Here is a 19,910-nt window from a genome sequence, read left to right on the forward strand (position 1 = left end):
TCCTTGTTAAAAGCGAAGCTTTTCTATAATTAGGGTCGGTCCGTCCGTCCGTCCGTCCGTCCGTCCGTCCGTACGTCCGTCCGAGATAGATAGCTTTTATTCGTTAATTTAGGCATGTTAGAATTGTCCTATCGATTTCAAACTTTGCATGATGATTCCTGTAGTAGTTGGGTACGATTTAGAAAGCGTAGCAACTCTATAATTATTACCAGAATGTCCGTACGTCCATTTTAAACATGTTGATTTTTCTACTTTTTTAACAACAAATTTTCAAGTGTTTTAATTATCCGTTTGATCTGATTTTTGGTGTATTGATTCCTGGGACAACAAAGAACAATATTATAAGCGTAGCAACTCTATAATCAAGTCCAAAAATGTAAGTATGTCCATAAACATTATCCTGTTTTTAAGCAGTTTTTCAACAAAACCTACAATCTTGATTCGACATTTATACATTTATGTTCCGATTTTTCAGTTCAGATACTATACAAGTGTTAATGTCCGTTTGTCCTACCGTTTCAGTGCTTCGCTTTTATGGATGTTGTCATCCTTGTTAAATAGAGAAGATTCCGAATCAATTAAATTTATGATATATTGTAACAAGTTAAAAAGCTAAATTACTCAAAAATTATATTTGAAAAAGTTCATTCGTCCAAATTAAAACTTTATGTTTAATACCTCTGTTAATTTTTAAAATATATGTACTTTCGTACAGAACTAGAGGCTATTCATCTAGAGCCTCTGTAATAAGGGCTATTAAATTAGCTTTAATCCATTTTATGATTTAAATTTGAAAATGAAATAGCCTAAAACCATCGCAGGAATTATGTAAAGCTTACATTAAATAAAGAAACTATTAGGTTCAGTATTATCGAGACATGAAATCCTTACTACTTTATATAATAGAATAGAGGTGACACAAGTATGGACACAGACAAAGCCACTTATAAAGCAGCTTCGTTGCTAAAAAAAAGGGTGGAGTATTTATAAAGATAAAAGTGTAATTGTATGAAATGAAAGGATTTGAGAGGAATGTCCGGAATAATAGAATTTAGAAGGGATAAGACAATTGCCGATGAATTGATGTACATCCCCAATGTTGATACACAAAATTACCCCCTCTGTATATTATAATTAGTTTGTGGACACTCAACTTAATGAACAAACTAATTCAAATGCAATAAAAGTCCTCCGAGTTGTTAGGCCAACGAATAAGAGAGCTTTAATATAAAACTTTGGGAACTAGTGTAATAAACAGCCCAATGTCTCCTCACTCCCTGCAATTTCCTGTCATAGTTTTAACATCCGGAGAAACAACAACTTCTGGACACAAAATAAATTTTTCATCCAGGCTCCAATTATTTAGACCGGCTCTTTGCCATACTGAAAACACGTGTATCAAATGTAGTTTTAGCTTTGATTGTATGATTTTAGAGATAAACAGGGAGGAAGGAGACATTGGGCTGTTTTTTAAACAAGTCGCCAAAGTTTTTTAATAACGTTTTCTTATTGATTAGCTCAACAAATTTGGAGACTTTTATTAAATTTTGATTTATTGATTTATTAAGTTGAGTGTCCAAACGTTTCAACCACTAATTGTAATTCACATAAAGGATAATTGTGTGTATAATCATTAAGGATGTACATCAGTTTATCTGCCATTGTCTTATCCCTTTAGATCCATGGAGATAATACTAAAGTAGCTAACTGCTAGTAAATAGACTAATACATTATATAAATTATTAATTTATTGCATTATTTTAAATTTCAATATAAGTAGGTAGCTTTACATACCATAAGAAACAGACATACAAACATCCAATTACTTTAGTATATAAATAAAATTAATGAAACTGTTCTCTAATGAAAAGTAGACAATCATATCGAGAACATTTTTTTTTAAATGATAATAAATCATAACGGAAAAATCTTTGATTGTTTTTACAATTGATTTTTAAATCAAATTATTTGTCATCAAATATTAGCAAAAAGTACACCAAAATTTACAGTTTGTTAAATTTACGAAATCATAAATTTTAGATCGCTATTGGCTTCATAGTTAGCCTCTAGGGGATTTACCCCAAAATGTATTAGATGGAGGGGATACCAACCAATAACTTTTTTTTTAAATTACAAAGAATTTTTGTTGTTTTTTTCTGGGAAGGTGGGGATTTTTTCATTAGGCCATATTGGTTAACAAATAGCCTAAATTATGATAACTACTAATATTAGACTTTTTAGTAAAAATAGAATAATAAGTTTAGCTGTTTACAAGATCTTGCTGTGTACCCATACTAACATCAAGCTTATTCAGTTGGTAGAATAGGGCAGATTTATTTAATATACAAAAAACCATTTAGACTACCTGGTTTACCACAGTATAATGAAAAAAAAAATTTAAAATATATCGGAAGACAAGAACAATTTAATCCATATTAAGTAGCTCAATGATAAAAGAAGTTAATATATGTGGACTAGACCAATATACATATAGAGTAGCTTCGCTGAATCAAATCAAGTAATATAAATAATTAAAATTAAGTGAAATAAGAAGATTATTTAAGTTTATTACACCATGCATAATTTTTATGTGAACTTTTCTACATTTAGGTAGTGTTTGTATGTCTTTCTCTATAGTTTTGACAAAGAGCTCTAATACAGTAGTCATGGAGGGATGGGGCATGAGACTGTACATTAAAAACTTTAGGACGGTACTTTTATCGAACCTTAATTTGTTGGTCAAAAATTCACAATCAATAATTTTACCTAAGCTGGATCTTTAAATCATTTTAGTGGTGAGCCAGATCGGGGTGCGCCAAATTTCAGCCAATCACAGCGCGGCATTTTAAAAAATGCTGTGCTCTCATTGGTGGAAAGTTGGCTCACCACTAAAATGATTTGAAGATCCAGCTCTGGTAATTTTGTTTAAAATCTTTGGGATATGATCAGTAATGTATCGTCCATTATCCTATTCCTTAAGATTACAAATTAATAATGGTTGTTACTGTCCTTGTTTTTCCATTATAAAATAAACAAGTATGATAACATCAAAAAAAGCGAAGCTCAAAAATCAGAAGGAAGGACAAACGAACATAAACTCTTTTAGAGTGTCAGAACTTATTAAGAAGAAAATTAATTTGTAAGTTGAAACAAAATTATACATAATTTTTTTGCAAAGTTACTTAAACATAGGAAACTGTATAAAGACATAACTTAGGATTGATTCGCTTATAATATTTTACCTTGTTGTCCCAGGAAACATTATTATAAAAATCAGGTAAATATGAAAATTATATCATACAACAGTTGATGTCAAAAAAGAAAAAAAACAGTGGTTTTAAATGGATGTATCGACTCTCTGCTTCCTAAAGTTTTCCTAAATGTTATAAGAATCACTATGCAAAGTTTGAAATCGATAGGACAATTCTAAATATCTAAATCAAAGAAAAGAGCTAACTGTTAAGGACGGACGGGCCATAATTATAGAAAAGATTTGCTTTTAAAAACTAAGTGTTAACGGCTGTAAAATAATTGTTTTATTTCCGCAATAAACCAGAAGAATTTTTAATTCATTGCAAATTTTATTGTTTGCAGTTCTTTTATCCGTTGGATTTACGGTTTTATTACAATCAAAATAATTGTTAAAGCTTATTATTTATAATAAATACCATTATGTTTTATACAACCCTTCAAGCATAATACTAAAGTTAGGTTTACTCAGGTCCTGACAAGCAATTAGCATCATTCCAAAATTTTCACCAGATTTAAAAGAAAATTGATTGACAATTGCATAATTATGTTTTTCTCTTTGATTGTCATTTTAAAACTAGAAGCTTGGACTTCCTCCTTAACCTAAATTCTAAACTAAAATAAGCATAAAAACTACGTTTTTCTTTTAGAAAGTTCGTTTGTCTAGCAATATTATAGAAATAGCCTATCCTGAGTTGTTCTCCGATGTCAAAGCCCCCCAATTTAAGTATTAGTTTTAAAAAGAAAAAGTAAAATAAAGTAGGGAGGTTCTTTTTTCTAGGGGTAATTTATCTTGAGAGGGTGGTGTTACCCTCCCCCAAAATAGTTACAAACCTCCCAAGGACCTTCACATTAGAAGCTTCACTCTAAAGAAGAACCATATCAGTTAAGCGATCCTTCCCTACAGAAAATAAAGCTTACTAAGCTAATTATATAATATTAATAGGATATCTTTTACTTGTTTATACGAAAAAAAGCTGAAAATCTATTTAAATCAAAGTAACAGATTCACACACAAAGAAAGACAGACAGACTGACATACAAATTTTGTATATGCTAACAAATGAGGAACAGCTAGTCCCCCCTAGTTTCCTGTTTAGAAGTCATGTTATGCTCCGCTGATGTTTTGCTCATATTTATATTTTTTACTTTTACAGACATAGGTTTCTATTCTTATAAACAAGGATGACAACATCCATAAAAGCGAAGCACTGAAACGGTAGGACAAACGGACATTAACACTTGTATAGTGTCTGAACTAAATAATCAGAATATAAAAGTATAATAGTCGAAGCAAAATTGTAAGTAAATTTGTTGAAAATCTGCTTGATAAGGATAATGTTTATGGACATAATTACATTCTTAGGACTTGATTATAGAGTTGCTTTGCTTATAATAGTGTTCTTTGTTGTTCCAGGAACCAATATACCAAAAATAAGATCAAACGGATATTTAGATCACATAAAAATTTGTTGTTAAAAAAGTAGAAAAATCAACATGTTTAAAATGGACGTACGGACATTCTGGTAATGATTATAGAGCTGCTACGCTTTCTAACTCGTACCTTACTTCTAAAGGAATCATCATGCAAAGTTTGAAATCGATAGGACAATTCTAACATGCCTAAATTAACGAATAAAAGCTATCTATCTCTGACGCTTTTAAAAAGGAGGGATGTGAACATCCAAAAAATCGAAGTTCAAATTCAAATTCAAATTCAAATTCAATTTATTAACCATAGATCCAACAAACCCCGATCTTGGACAATTATCCTCCACCGGGAAATAAAAATGATAGATTATACATGATAAAATACATGATAATATTAGATATGATTTAATTGCATATTATCACATTTACTATAATTATATGATGGTTTATATTTATTTCCCATCCAATCATTATGACATATTATTAGCGATAATAATGACTAAACAATTTAATAATGATAGCGGATAATGCCCATGTCTGACTAGCCAGGTGCAGTACGTAGCCCTAAGGCTGGAGCACGCCCTTGATGACGTTCGAGCGCTATTGCTGGCCGGCATAGTCGGACTAGTGAATTTGAACATTGCTGTTATAGTTCAATAATAATAAAGTTCCGCAATTATGCTTCAATGTGCTTGCTACACCCCCAGAAGTCTGTCCGCCTCCGTCTTTGGTTGTCCCCCACCGCCGCGCAATGCCTCCAAATGTGATTCCTAAATAGTAAAGTTAATACAATTCTTTGGTCCTAGGACCAAGGAACAAGGTTATCAAATAGATAGAAGCGCAACTCGTAATAACAATCCATAATTTATCCCATACGTCTATATTTAGTAGGACTAGGTACCTATTTATAAAGAAGTAAACAAAAAATGAAATTAAAATTAAAAAGTCAAGAAGTCTTAAAAAAACTTAAGAATAGGTACCTAAAGAATTCTACTTGCAGTAACCACGCTAGTAACCACGCTATGGAGAAAAAAAATTTTGAAAGGGATAAGGACAAAGGAAAGGTTAAAATTAAAATAAAGAATGAAAAATAAATTAATTTGAAAGTTTTTTTGGCTTTGATTAAGTTTTAAATTTTGGTCCAATCCTAATAAATGAATATTCAACGAATATTCAATGAATATTCAAGCGTAGAAAAGATTGAAGAAAAATGTGCCCATGACCCCCCCCGCTCGGGTTGCCGCGCCCCACCTGCCAAGGTCCGAACAATTATGCGTCGTGATTCATGCGTCATGAAGAATAAACGAATAAAATTAACAAGATTTGAAAATTGGATGAGTTCCAATATTCATGAATGCAACAGAGAATATTCAGAATTAAATATTCTAAAACGTGTGGTCTGTTGCAACAAAAAACTGCGTCAAAATTCAATTTTGACAGAACAAGGACAAAAAATCTTCAAGCGAGAAAAATAACACATTTTGTTCGAAAAATGGCATAGAACGCTGCTACCGTCGCGGCTGGAGTCACTCACCACATCTTTCTCCAACTAACCCCACAGCATTAAGCCGCAGTCCCTGCTCAACAACAACCCCCTAAAACAAAAAGGATTAGTAAACAGCTTAAGTTGAAGGAAAGATAAATTACAACCAGGAATGTAGTTTATAAAACTAAGAATATTAAGAATATTCTTCCATCCGCAGCCGCAACCCGCAATCCCAGCCCCCGGACAAACTTAGCTTCGAGTTAAATAAATTAAGAATGACTAAAAAAATAGTCAATAAATTGATTGGATTAATATTAATCTGTCACACGTCATAAAAAATTTAAATTTAAATTCAAATGCAGCTAAGAAAGTGAAAAATGAAAGTTAGATTAAAATAAGTTAAAATAACATATTTGTGGTTAACATTTTACACAATTCTATTTAGTAGGTAGTCAAAGACTCTTTTTTTGAAAAGTTTAAAATCTTGGATTGTTTTCAAGTTTTCTGGTAAAGAGTTATAAACTATTGGAAATTGAATTAAAGGTAAATTGAATATAAAATTTCTTGTTGTACTGTCCACATGTAAGTCATTTCTATGACGTGTGTTATAGGAGTGTAACTGACGTCTGTATTGCCAAGTATTATCAAAAATCTCAGGCTGTTGGCCGTTGATATATTTATGCATAAAAAGCATGATATTATAATCTCTCAGCTCTTTGAATGGTAAAATACGCAATTGTTTGAACAAAGGAGCACTGTGTGCAGTGCTGGAGCTGTTTGTGATTATTCTAGCACACTTTTTTTGTAGTTTGTGTATAATACTTGCCTGTCCGTCAGTTACACCTGTAAAAATTATTATTGAATACTCGATAATGCTATGTACGTACGCGAAATACAGCATCTTAAGATGCTGCATGTCGAGCACATTCTTCATGACACGGAGGCTAAAGATTGCGCGCTGCAGCCTGCTGTGAAGGTCCCCCCAGTGATAAGTAAACTTCAACTTTGAATCTAACCTAATACCTAAGTGCTTAGCCCATCTATTCTTTTCATTTTCATGGTTGCAGTCAACTTTATCAAGCTTGACAATTTTGCCAGGATCCCTTTCCCCATAGTTGTTAGAATCAATATAAACAGGAAATTCATTAAGAAGGTTAATTTCATTTGCAGGAATAACTTGTCTAGGAGTTTTAAAAAGGATGATTTTTGTTTTTAAGGAGTTTATAATTAATTTATTGGCAGCATACCAGTCATTTGCTTGAGGTAGGACTCTATTTATTGTTTGGATTAAATTTGTGAAATTATCAGATTTTAAGAAGATTAGGGTGTCATCGCAGAATAGGTTAAAAATGGCTTCTCTGCAGCTGCTGTCTAGGTCATTAATGAATATTAAAAACATTAATACGCCCAGACAGCTGCCTTGGAGTATGCCGATAAGTATCTCCTCCAGGGTGGAGGAGTACTCCCCCCCAAAGAAAACTTTCTGCCTACGAGAAGAAAAGTAACTAACAAACCAATCATAGATGACACCTCTAATCTCATAATGATATAATTTAGCCAACAATATGTCCCTGTCAACAAGATCAAAGGCATTCTTGATGTCCAGGAGCAGTATACTGCATACCTGTCCATCAATGAAAGCCTTTGCAACAAGATTCATTAAGTTCAGAACATTATGACTAGTATTATAGCCGCGACAAAAGCCAAATTGACGTACATTGAAAAAATTACGCTCATCCAAGAAGTCATAAATGGAAGTGTATAAATACCTTTCCAGAGGTTTGCTGAATGACGCTATCATGCTGACGCCACGATAGGCTTCAACAACAGAAATAGGGCCACTCTTATATACTAAGACAACTTTGGAAATCTTCATGAGATCGGGAAAAACACCTGTGCTTATGCTCAGATTATAGATGTATTGCAACGGAGCCGTAATCGGCCCCGCTGTCCTACATAACAATTTCATGGATACATCAAAAAAGTCCTGGCTTTCCTTTGGCTTAATACTAGTTATTAATTCAAATGTTTTCTGCAGTGTAAGGGGGGGAACAAAGATGGTATCTTCAATTCGTGGAGGGAGAAACTCCCTAAAGTTTTTGTTTGAGATAGGGATGTCTGGGGCTAAATTAGCACCCAAATTACTAAAAAAATTGTTGAAATGATTAGCGATTTCTTGTTTATCGGTGATCTTACGATCACCGACCTCAAGATAATCCATTGTTTTTGTGTGCTTTTTCACCCCCAGAACCTCCCTAAGTACAGACCATACTTTTTTCCCATCCTTACCCGCAGACTTGATTTGATTCTGAAAATAATTTTTCTTAGCCCTACGGACGCTCCTAAAGTACTCATTGCGGTACGCATTGTACCGTGCAGTATTAAACTCAGAGGGGTCATTGCATTTTATCCTATAAAGTGTGTTCTTGAAGGCTTTGCATTTTAAAATATAATTATTGATATAGGGCTCTTGGGGTATGCAACGCCTGTTGTTTCGGATAGAAACTTTGGGACAGTGAGTGTTATAAAGGTCAATGAATATCTTTAGGAACGTTTCATAGGCTAAGTCAACATTATTTAGAGTAGTAACCACAGACCAATCGGTATCATTTAGCGCATTGCAAAGGTTATCATAATTCTCATCTGATAACAGGCGCTTTGTGAAATTTTGAGGTTTTTTTGTCTGTTTGAAGTTTTCTTCATAAAAAACACCAACAGTTAAAAAATGATCCGAATAGTCCGTGGGTACAATCATTGACAGGGCTACATTTTGTATAAAGTTTTTGCAACAAATTAAATCCAATAAACTATGACTAAAGTTGTGTATACGGGTAGATCTAAGGGTTATATTAATAAACCCATAAATAATTAAGTTATCAAGAAATTGAGCTGCCGAACTACCCGGTAAAACTGCTTGGAAAAGGTTTAGATTCATATCGCCCGTGAGGAAAATAGGATAATTGGCATAATTGTCTAAGCTATCAAAAAGTTCAAGGAGTTTTTCAAGAAAGGGTTGAATGGTTTCTTCACTGGGGGTCCTATAAATATTGACTACAATTCCCTTAAAATTGCTATAACTTATCTTTAAAATCAAACACTCAAAGACTGATTGCTCAAAAAAGTTAGGAAAAATCTCTTCAACTTTGAACCTAGATTGCACATAAGTACAAATGCCCCCCCCCCCTCCCCTGGGGCCTAGGTTTCGAGTACAAGTCATACCCATTAAGTTGAATTAAATTTAGATTACTGTTATCATTGAGCCAAGATTCCTGCAAATTAATTACTGTGGGCTCCACGCCCGAATTTTTATAACAGTCTATACTGGAACTAAGCTCTGTAAAACACGAATTAATGGATCTGCAATTTAAGTTAAATATTGAAAAGACCGGTCTATTGAGTGATTTAATTTTTTCTATTGCATTCTGCTCTGTAATATAATAGGAGTCTATATTGAGCTCCTCTGAAAAGTCCGAAAAAATGTCCCCATAAATATGCGACGTAATATTAAAATTCGGATTGTCATTAAGTTGATTTACGCTACCATCTACCTGAGAAACCATACTGCTAAAGGTTCACATCCAGAAAGCATTGCACGACAGATAAGGTTCTCCCTCCAACTTCGACTTCTAGAGCATCCCGTGTGCTGCGTACATACTGAAACACAATTATATGAATACATGATAATACAATGTAATGTTAGCATCATACCCAAAAATCAATGAGGTATCAAGGTACCTACTGAACTTATAAAGTTGACTAATGGCTTACAAGGCTTAGACTATTCTTATATTATTGTTAAATTATTAGCCTTGTTAGATATATTAACTATAAATATTTAAGTTCTATGTACACACATAATAATAATAATCCTAATTAAGATGTTTAAAAAGGACTGAATTTACTAGGCTTCAAATTAATATTGACATTAGTTGTTAGTAGAGATGTTAGTAATAGTTATCAATAAGTTGGAAATGAGGGATAAGACTTACTGCTACTAAACTTTGTTTTAAGATTAACTTGAATAAAAATCCATATCACTAAGTGATTAATGTTTATAAAGGACAAGTTCTATATGTTTTGTATGGAAGATTAATAAAACTTATACTGTCCTTTCATTTAGTTGGAGCTGTAGAGGTAGGACTAGAGGTTGACACCGTCGATGCTGCAGCTGCTGCTGCGGCAGCTCGCGTACTGGCCGCTATCGCTGTGGGCGCTGTCTGATCCTCTTTGGGCACGTCATCTCTGGGGGTGTGGGGGGAGGGTAAAGCTGGAAATGCGTCGGCTCCAGGTGCCGCACCACCGGTTGGTGGGAGACCCTCTGCCCCTCCTTCCTGTCTGACTGTGACCCCAGGGTCTACTCCTCCATCCTCCTCTGGGCGCTGCTGCTTGGCATGCTGGTCAGCAACCTTAATAATATCTGACAGGTTAAAATCAAGGCCGTCAAACAACGCCTTATTAGGGACGTTGGCCTTGAAGGCCTCCAACACGATGGACTTGGCGCTGAGAAGGGAATTTAATTCCGGCAGAGGCTCAACCATGCCTAGAACTGTGGGGGAAAAGGGGTTGTGGATCTTGATCCATTTGCCCTTGTGGCCAAGGGGCATGAAAGAGACCCCTGCACTCGTGGTCTTGCATTTGTGAGCAAGCTTGGCTGTGTGTAGGAAAGACATTACTTGGCGGTTCATATCCGCTAGGTCATGTGACACCCTAAGCTTCATCTTGGGATCGTATTTGACCGCCGCCGCCGCTGATGACCACTGGCTGCGGTCCGCCGCACGCTTCTCTAGGCTAATCAAGTGCTCCCGTTTATTTAACATAAACAGGAATAAAACCCTGCGCGAAAAAAACCTAAAGATCATCGGGGGGACTGCGCCTCTGCGGCTAGGGCCAAGAGGATGGCTGAACTCAATATTAGAGTAAAAACTTGTGTTGAACGCAACAGAATCACCTGACTGTATCATTGACCGTAGGACCGGTTCGATGACCTCTTCATAAACATCCTTGACGTCAGGGGTGGTGGCTCGCCACGGCGACTGGAATCCGTAGATCCGTAGGGACCAGCATCGCTGCCTCTGTTCCCTCTTGACCGCCTGACATAAATGATGATAATTAATAAAACGGTCACACTCTCTATCCTCCGTCCGTAATTTCAATAGCAGATCAATTTGCGCCCCTAGGCCTTTAATTTTGAGGCCCGTAGCCTCGTCAGGCGAGACATCAGGGTCTTCGAGTCGAGCCCTAATCGAGTCAATTTCAGTTTGGTATTGCCCCTGTAACCCCTCTATACGCTTACCTATATCTACCAACTTCAGGTTCACACTGTTGAAACTCTTCGTTGTTTGTTCCGTGTACTCCTTTATTTTCGAGGCCACAGAAGTATCAATGAGCTTAGACATCCTGGCCCAAGTGTCCGGGCTAAGATTAACGCCGCCATCTGCCGAACCGTCGGCCTCCTCATCCGCTATGGCAGCTCTAAGCTTGTTGCCTTTGCTGGCTTTGGACATAATGACGGCAAAAAGTGCCGACAAAAAATAATTATTAAAGCACAGATAGATGTTCACAGATGCGTGGTATAGGTAAGACTAAGCGTAGTAGAGAGGGATTACAATTAAGGGGTAACCTGAACCAATGACGTGAGGGCGAGGAATAAAGTTGACCAATGAGATGGCACCAGTTGTAGGGCAGGACCAATCACAGCTCTCCACAGAATAACTCCCAACCAATGGCAGGGCTCCAACACTAGAGTGTGTGTATGTGTAGTGTGTGTGTGTGTGTGTAGCGTAGGCTCTCCTCCACTGTTGTAGATGAACGGGGGGGAGGAGAAGGGGTGGTAGCGATACTCAAAAAAGGGGTAGGAAGCTTATACAGCAGCTCTACATTAGAAGATGTGTATCGCTTGAAGGACCAACAAACCAAACATTTTAAATTGTATATATTCAGGTTCTATCTATCGTTGATCCGTAACGGATAACTCTGGTGGTTAATACAAGTTTGTAAGAATTGTTCTATTGTTTTAAAACTGTTCATTATGGTTTATCTGGCGACCACACCACAACACCAAAAGTGCACAGGTGTACCTGCTAGTAACTTTTAGAAGGTTTTAAATAGGTTGCGGAGATAATGACAAATTAGAGTAAAAACTTGAGGCAAAAAACTATGATAGAAATAACGTAATTGCTTTGGTTAAGACAAGGAAAACAAAACGTAACAAGGACAATTATGAATTATACATCTGTAGGAGCAAAGTTATAAGCCATCCTATGATATGAAAGTTGTAATGTTTTTTTTTGTCTCAAACTGATCTAAAAAATTGCTAGTCCGAATAGATTGTAATTATCAGGGAGCCTTTTTAATGATCTGAGGAAGAGATTAAGCTATTTTCCTGACATCCCCCACTTCACCTAAGGGTGAAGAAACTAGTTTTCAATTCTTCAAATAAAAAGTACTAGGTACTAAAAAACTTTACAATCTAATTTATTTATTTCATACCAAAATAAAACCAAATTTATAAATAAATTATATTAAGTCAGGGCTCACCAACCGCGGTAACACCCACTTTTTAAGAAAGCCCAATGCGGCCATCCGAATTCTTTTTTAACAATCCACAGCTACAACTGCAGCTGCCTGGCTTTAGCAGCAAAGTCAACCGCACTCGCACAATTTTTTGACATTACGCAGCCGATAGAAAGAAGTATTTTCAATATGGCTCCGAAACAAATTAATATCCGCTGGATTAGAACCAGTTCTTTGCAAATATAGCATCGTATTATAGAAATTTTTTCCAAAAATATTAATGATAAAAATCATAAGATAAATTTTAAATTTTGATATCCGAGGAAACCTGTCTATAATACGATGCGATAATTAGCTATCATCAACTTACAGCCGCGGCATCCTATTGGCGACTGCCGATGCCTGAATTAGATTAAAGGAATTAAATAAATGTTAAACATCTTGCAGTTTACATTATAACATATTATTATTAAGTGTATAATAATAATTAATATTTAATTTTACTGTTACTGTTGTTTAAAGACTATGAGAATTATATCATCAAAGTTCCCACAGATATCATTATTATATAAACAATCATAAAAATGTACATATTATATTCAGAGATTTAAAGGGACATGACAATGGCCGATAAATTGATGTACATCCCCATTGATGATACACAAAATTACCTCTTCTGTAGATTACAATTAGTGGTTGTCATCTTATTAAATCAACCAATTAATAAAAGTCCCCAAATTTAATAATCCAACAAATAAGCCACGTTATTAAAATACATTGGGGACTAGTGTAATGAACAGCTCAATCCCATCTCTCCCTGTATTATATTACATTATTTATATTAAACTTAAAATACATATATGTATGTATATATGAGTTTTGACTTTTAGTAGAAACATTTCTTATCTTACTTCTGCATTGGTTGATCACTCTAACCCTTTTTATGAAACCTAATTTGCAAGCGGTTTCCTATCAAAGTTCTGTATTTAAAGAAAATCTGTTACGGCCGGCTGTTTTGCCTTTTAACAGACCTTTCTTTATATTTTACTTTATGAACTCTAGTCTAAACAAGGCCATGGAAATGACGAGAAAGCATTGAACTTTTTTTTGAATTGGTGGAAAAACCGAACACCAAAAAGGCATACAAATATTCTAATATAAACACTAAACAGTAATAGTTTTTTAATGCTGTATTGAATTGATTAATTTTGAACAGTTGTAAACTGTAAGATACAAATAAATCTTTAGTAACAAATGTTATAATGGATTTATTATTACTTGGATCTTACGCCAGTTTATCATATAGTCTATTAAAGTAAAACTTGACGCTGGCTAAAATAACTATCACCCCATCCACCCCCTTTATCCAATCCCATCCCGTCCTACTGGTTGAACGAGCTGACCAACAAGTGATGTCAATACTAGCAACCTAAATTAAAGACAATTGTTCCCCTGTCAAAATATCCACGTATATTTTATATCCAATATTGTTATTGGCAATAACTTTAAGATTAATGTAGCATCAGCGTGATATTGGTTAAATAACAGTCTTTAATTGAAATTATTTTTAAAAACGAAGCTTTTCTATGATTAGGATTCAGTCCGGCTTAGCTCTTTTCGTTTATTTAGACATGTTAGAATTGTCCTATCGGATTCAAACTTTGCATGATTATTCCTATAACAATAAAGTACAATTTAGAAATTGTAGCTACAAGTAGATTTTTAATATTTTTTGACAGCATTTTTTGAATGATATAATTATCCTATTTATCTGATTTATGAAATAATTATTCCTATGATAACAATGTATACAATTTTATTAGTAAGGCATCTCTATAATCAAATCCTTTGTTGTGGCTTACAAATTAATTTTCTGCTTATTAAGTTTTGACACTCTACAAGAGTTATTGTTCATTTGTCCTTCCTTCTGATTTTAGAGCTTTACTTTTATAGATGTTGTCATTCTTGTTTTTTCTAAACTTCCAATCATAAATTATTCTTTATTTGAAATGGTAATAAATTAGATTTACAGAAAAATGATTAAATACAATTTCATGTAAAGCATCTTTTAATTGTATAATCTAAGTATCAAAAAAAATAAAATACACAAATATGTTAAATATGAAATTATAAAAGTGAAGCTCAAAAAATAAAGAAATATCTATTTAAATACACTGTTAAATAGCATAAATTATACGGGATATTTGTTTAAATTAATATCCAAAAATAAAAGAAATGGACATATTGACATCTATGATAATAATTGCTACTCTTTCTGTTTTTTTTCTTCTAGTTGTTAAGGAATCATCATTCAAAGTTTGATATCTATAGGACATTTCTACCATGCCTAGATTACTATGAGTTATCCGTTACTAATGGACTGACTTTAATTGTAGAAACGCTTTGCTTTTTAAAACAAGCGTAAACTGGTTGAACTGTACATATATATTATGCTTAACTATTCTGATTTCACGGGGGTCGAAAGTTAAAATCATTTCCTTCCCTAGCATGAGTTGGAACTTTTCTGTTTCACTTTAAAAAAAAAAGTATTCAACATGGATTTACTTTTTTATCTACTAGCTACTCCGCCCCTGGTTTTTAGAGGCATCGTCAAGGGTGGAAAAGGGGAGGGAGGGGTTAAACCACGCCCATTGATTTTCATCTGGGGTCGTCCCCCACCCCCGCCCTTACATAAAATTGTGATTTACTCGGCTTCTATCAGAGGTAAACGGCTCTGTTTTTTTAAAGATCAACTAAAACAACAAGAGCCTCCTCTAAAATTCACCCTTTAACTTACCTGGTCCGTACGTCTGTTCATTGTGCTATGTTTGGCAAGTCCTCCATATAAAAAAAATATTTTTTGGAACTGTAAAGTAGGAAAAATACATTATTCTACGAATTGGAATGATAATACTATTAAATTTTATGTATGTTTACACGTATTTCCTGAAGGACTTTGTAATAAATTATAATTTGTAATTAATGCATTTTATTTTATTTATATCAACATTAAAGTTTACAAAACTAATATGTTAGACTGTATAGTAATTAAGGAAGGAAGAGTGACAACTTTATATAAAAAATGGCACTTAAAATCGAGATAAAATGGAAGTATTAGAGTAAAACAAAGGGGTTAAATAACTGTATGTCCCCACCAAGATGACCCAGTGCCAACTTTCAACTGGGTCTTTAATTTCAACCAATGGATTCGGGAATATTAACACAGTTAGGTCGCTACAAATCAGCTGAAAGAAATTTATTAGCAGACGAAAAAAGTTCCCAACAGAGGGATTAAGGTATTTGTCTGGTTATACATCTATATTTATAGATTTATTGAAGCATTTATCGATTGGCTTAATTTATAAGTGTTGAATTTCTGTAATTTTTTGACATCTTAACTCAAATACATAGGATTAATATCTATACCATCGGCCAAAGCAATTTTTTTTTCTCTGCAGGAGACAAAAAAATCTCAGAAAATTCTATAAAGATGAGTGAATTAGTTTAATAGACATTTAATAAATATAAAAGCTATCTAGAACTTAACTTTGCTCAAAAAATCGGGAAGCCGATTAATTTATCTTCCCTTTTCCATCGGTCTATACCTTTGGATTATATCTACAATACAAAGTAGAACGATGTCTGTTTATTTGTATGTCTGTCCGAAGCTTAAGATCTCAGTAGTAGCTGAACTGATTGGGCTCTACTCTGAAGACACCCCAACCCCACAAAAAAAGAAAACCCCCTAAAAAATTTGCAGGCAAAAAATATAAGGGGGTGAAAATTAAATTACTAAGATTATTTGTGTCTATCGTTGAACATAAATTGTATTTTGATTAAATTAGAGAAATGATTTATTGACAAAAATCTGTGTAACCGAGCGTTTAAATTAATGTATGTTAAGAAAAACCGTTTTGTGGCTTCTTCATAACTATGTTCCTTGATGAAGTCAAGATGTTTTACATATCACGATATGAACAAATTAGGCATAAAACGAGACTTTTAATGTTAAGTTCAAGTACCAAAATGTTGATAGTTATTGTTTTCTTTAAAATTTAGGATTTTACAAGTTTTTAAAAACAATTTTATTTCTTGTATAGGATATTGCTAAACGTGACTGTATAAAATATTCTTTGGTAATTTTAAATTCGCTTTTATTCTCCGAAATCTCTTGATTTTAGCAAAACGTTTAATACACAGGTATAGCAAATTTGGAAACGTCAAAGGGGCAATGCCCGAAATTGAACATATTGAACTGAAATATCTTAACTTAAGTACAAACAAAAATGTTAATTACTAGTTGGTTCCTTATATTATAAATTAAAATATCTTGATTTCAAAGCGGGGCGGCGTATAATTCTTCAAGATTATTAGCAAAATTATGATGCGTGCAAATGGAAAAAAATTTTGGCTCATTTTGGAAGAAAAAAACTTTATAGCATTTCCACTACGATGAGCTCTTTTATAAGTTAAAATCTTACCATATATTATCAAGGTAATATTACTTTTGGGTTATTTGAATGCATTTTATTTAAGCTTTTCCTTTTTATAAATCTGATTCTTTTAATTCAACTTTATAATCTACTAAACTAAACTTGAATCACGGGAAGCTTAAAAACAAGTTTAAATTTTTCCGTTGTGACTTCCAAAATGATCATTATCCGCTAGATTGGAACCAGTTTTCAGCCATACTGAAAAATCATTTTCCACGAATATTAAAATAAAAATCACAAAATTAATACCAGCTCTGTTAGCCTGGGCATTCGGCCCCTCGGGGTAAACAAAACTGGCTTTATGCTTTAATTTTTCATCTTTATTCCGCGGAAAGCTTTCTACAATACGATGCGATAAATAACTATTTTTACCTTGTAGAAACAAGAGGAAGACGCTGAATTTTACCACGTTGCCCATATTGATTGAAATAGGATTTTCACCAACTTAAATTTTTTAACACCTAAAAAATGTGCCTCAAATTCAGCACTTTTCACTTCTCCAAAATAAATCACTGATTGGTTTTAATATTTATTTTTAGAATAGATGAACTATAAAAGAGGAACAAAACTTTTCACAATTTGATTTTTGGTGTTGGCTCATTTTTTCTTGAATTTCTATTTAATCACATTATCTTTTACAAGAATATGGTATCTGAAATGAAAGATATGATAAATTTACATCAAAATTGATGGTGGCAGTTAAGAACTATTATATAATCAAATCAGGGCATTCCCCCTACAAAATCAATATCATGATTCTACTAAATACTTATAACAATGGATATATCATTACTTGCATAATAATGACAAGAAAAGCAAAGATTATTTACTTAAAAGTTTGAACAACTTTGCTTTCATGAAGTCTTTAATAAAATCTCTCTATATATGATTTATTTAAGGCTAAATTTCCGTGACCTTGGCAAAGCAACTGATAAAAATGGTCATTAATTAACTCCCTTCAGGAGTGGTTTATGAAGAACTTTATAAAAGCAAACTTGTCAAAATTTAAATAAAAATTGAACTTAAAATTTTCAAATCTAATTTTCTCTTAAAGGCCTCATTTTAAGATTTTCGTTTTTCCACTAAATTTATATGTTCATAAGGACATTTGGAAACAGTTGGCCTTATGTCTGGGAATTTTTTTCTCTTACTGTCGCTTCGAGTGAACTGTGTTTACACCATCGCCTCAAATTTTACTAGATGAACAAACTGACCAATAAGCGATGTCCATGTTAGCTACCTAAATTGAAAACAATTTTTCCCCTGTCAAAATATACACATATATGTATTCTATATACATTTATATTACCCAGATTATGCTGAGATTCGAACATTAAATCCATTTAATTTTTTTGAGAATTTTATTTTAATTAATTATGTTTTAAATCAAATTTAATAAGAGATAAACACCAAACTTAAGCAGAAAATAACTCTCAAGCTATTTAAGGATGTTGTCATCCTTGTAATATAATATTACCCAGATTAGTGAACATCAATTACATAGCCAATAAAAAATATAAAATATTGCATGAGAATTCTTTATAAATATAAAATGCATTAAAGAAATTTGAAAACAGTTATTTGATAATATGAATGTGCTATTCATCGTTCTTAATATTATTAAGACTAATTCTTATGCATCATAATTTAATCTTAAAGGCAAATTTTTTTATTTTGAATTTAAAGATCATAACGTTTGTTCATGTAAGTTTATGTAAGACTCGTCCCATAGATTTTAAACCTTGCATAGAGAACAGCTACAATGAATATGATTTTTAATTGCTTAGATTTAATATTATAAGCGTACCTTCTCTGTAATAACTTCCTAAAATGTCCATGTCAAGCATTTTTCACTGTTTTTCTTTTGTTATTAATATTCTTATTCTTTCTTCTTGGATGTTGTCATCCTTGTTTCTTTTTATTTTATGTTCAAATATTTTTATTTGAAAAAGACTCGTCCATCTACTTAATTTTTTTATTAAAAGATTTTTAATGATTCTTATTAAAAATAATTTTCGAAATAAAGGGTGTGGAAAATTTGAATGATTTTTTTCTCTCCAATTCCTGAAGGACTCTAGGGACTCTGTATTGAAAGGGGCTAGAAAAATAGCCTATAACCATCCCAAGACTTTGATCTCTTACTGAAATAGCTTAAACCATGTGAAGTTTACCTAAAATAGAGAAACCAACCAGTTCTGTAGTTATTGAGATTTTAAGCTTCCGACAAAAAAAACCTTACTACTTTAAATAATAGATGTATGCTGATATTCACCCGTCGCTGTTTGTTTTTATTCTGATTTTTTTTGATGAATTGTAGAGTGTGGCAAAATTTTGGACAAAACTTTTTTCATGGATTTTTGCATCTTTGCTTCACTGCTTTTTACATAACAGCAATATTATAAAGAAAAGTATGCTTGCAGTAAAGGATGTAATGAGGAGATTTACAAAAGAAAAATAATAAATGAATATTCGCGGTAAAAAATGTAAGCAGTAAATTATGATACAGTAATAATAAAAAGACAAAATTAGGTAATATTATTAAGACCACCTATACTACAATCATTCTAATATGTTTGTTTGTATTATTCAATGATTCGCAGAAGTCAGAAAGTACTTTTACTACTGAAAAATTAAATTATTTTTTAGAGTGTTCCAGATGTCCATCAGGTGTTGTTGCCTTCTTCTTATTTTTTCCAATGGGTGAATAATAGCAATGGATATATGATATACGTGGATAT

General features: G+C 33.1%; 1 protein-coding gene across 1 annotated transcript in view; it reads right to left on the reverse strand.

Annotated features, from left to right (window-relative positions):
* Positions 1-17,738, reverse strand: part of LOC145316324 (uncharacterized) — a 98,594-nt gene extending 80,856 nt beyond the window's left edge. The window contains exon 1 of the mRNA XM_080156760.1: positions 17,545-17,738. Within this exon, the coding sequence (XP_080012886.1) occupies positions 17,545-17,590 (46 nt within the window). The 5' untranslated portion in view covers positions 17,591-17,738. The remainder of the gene's footprint in view (positions 1-17,544) is intronic.
* Between the last annotated feature and the right edge of the window lie 2,172 nt (positions 17,739-19,910).

This window comes from Acartia tonsa, chromosome 4 (assembly GCF_053477335.1).
Source record: "Acartia tonsa isolate MP-2025a chromosome 4, ASM5347733v1, whole genome shotgun sequence".
NCBI classification, from domain to species: Eukaryota; Metazoa; Arthropoda; class Copepoda; order Calanoida; family Acartiidae; genus Acartia; species Acartia tonsa.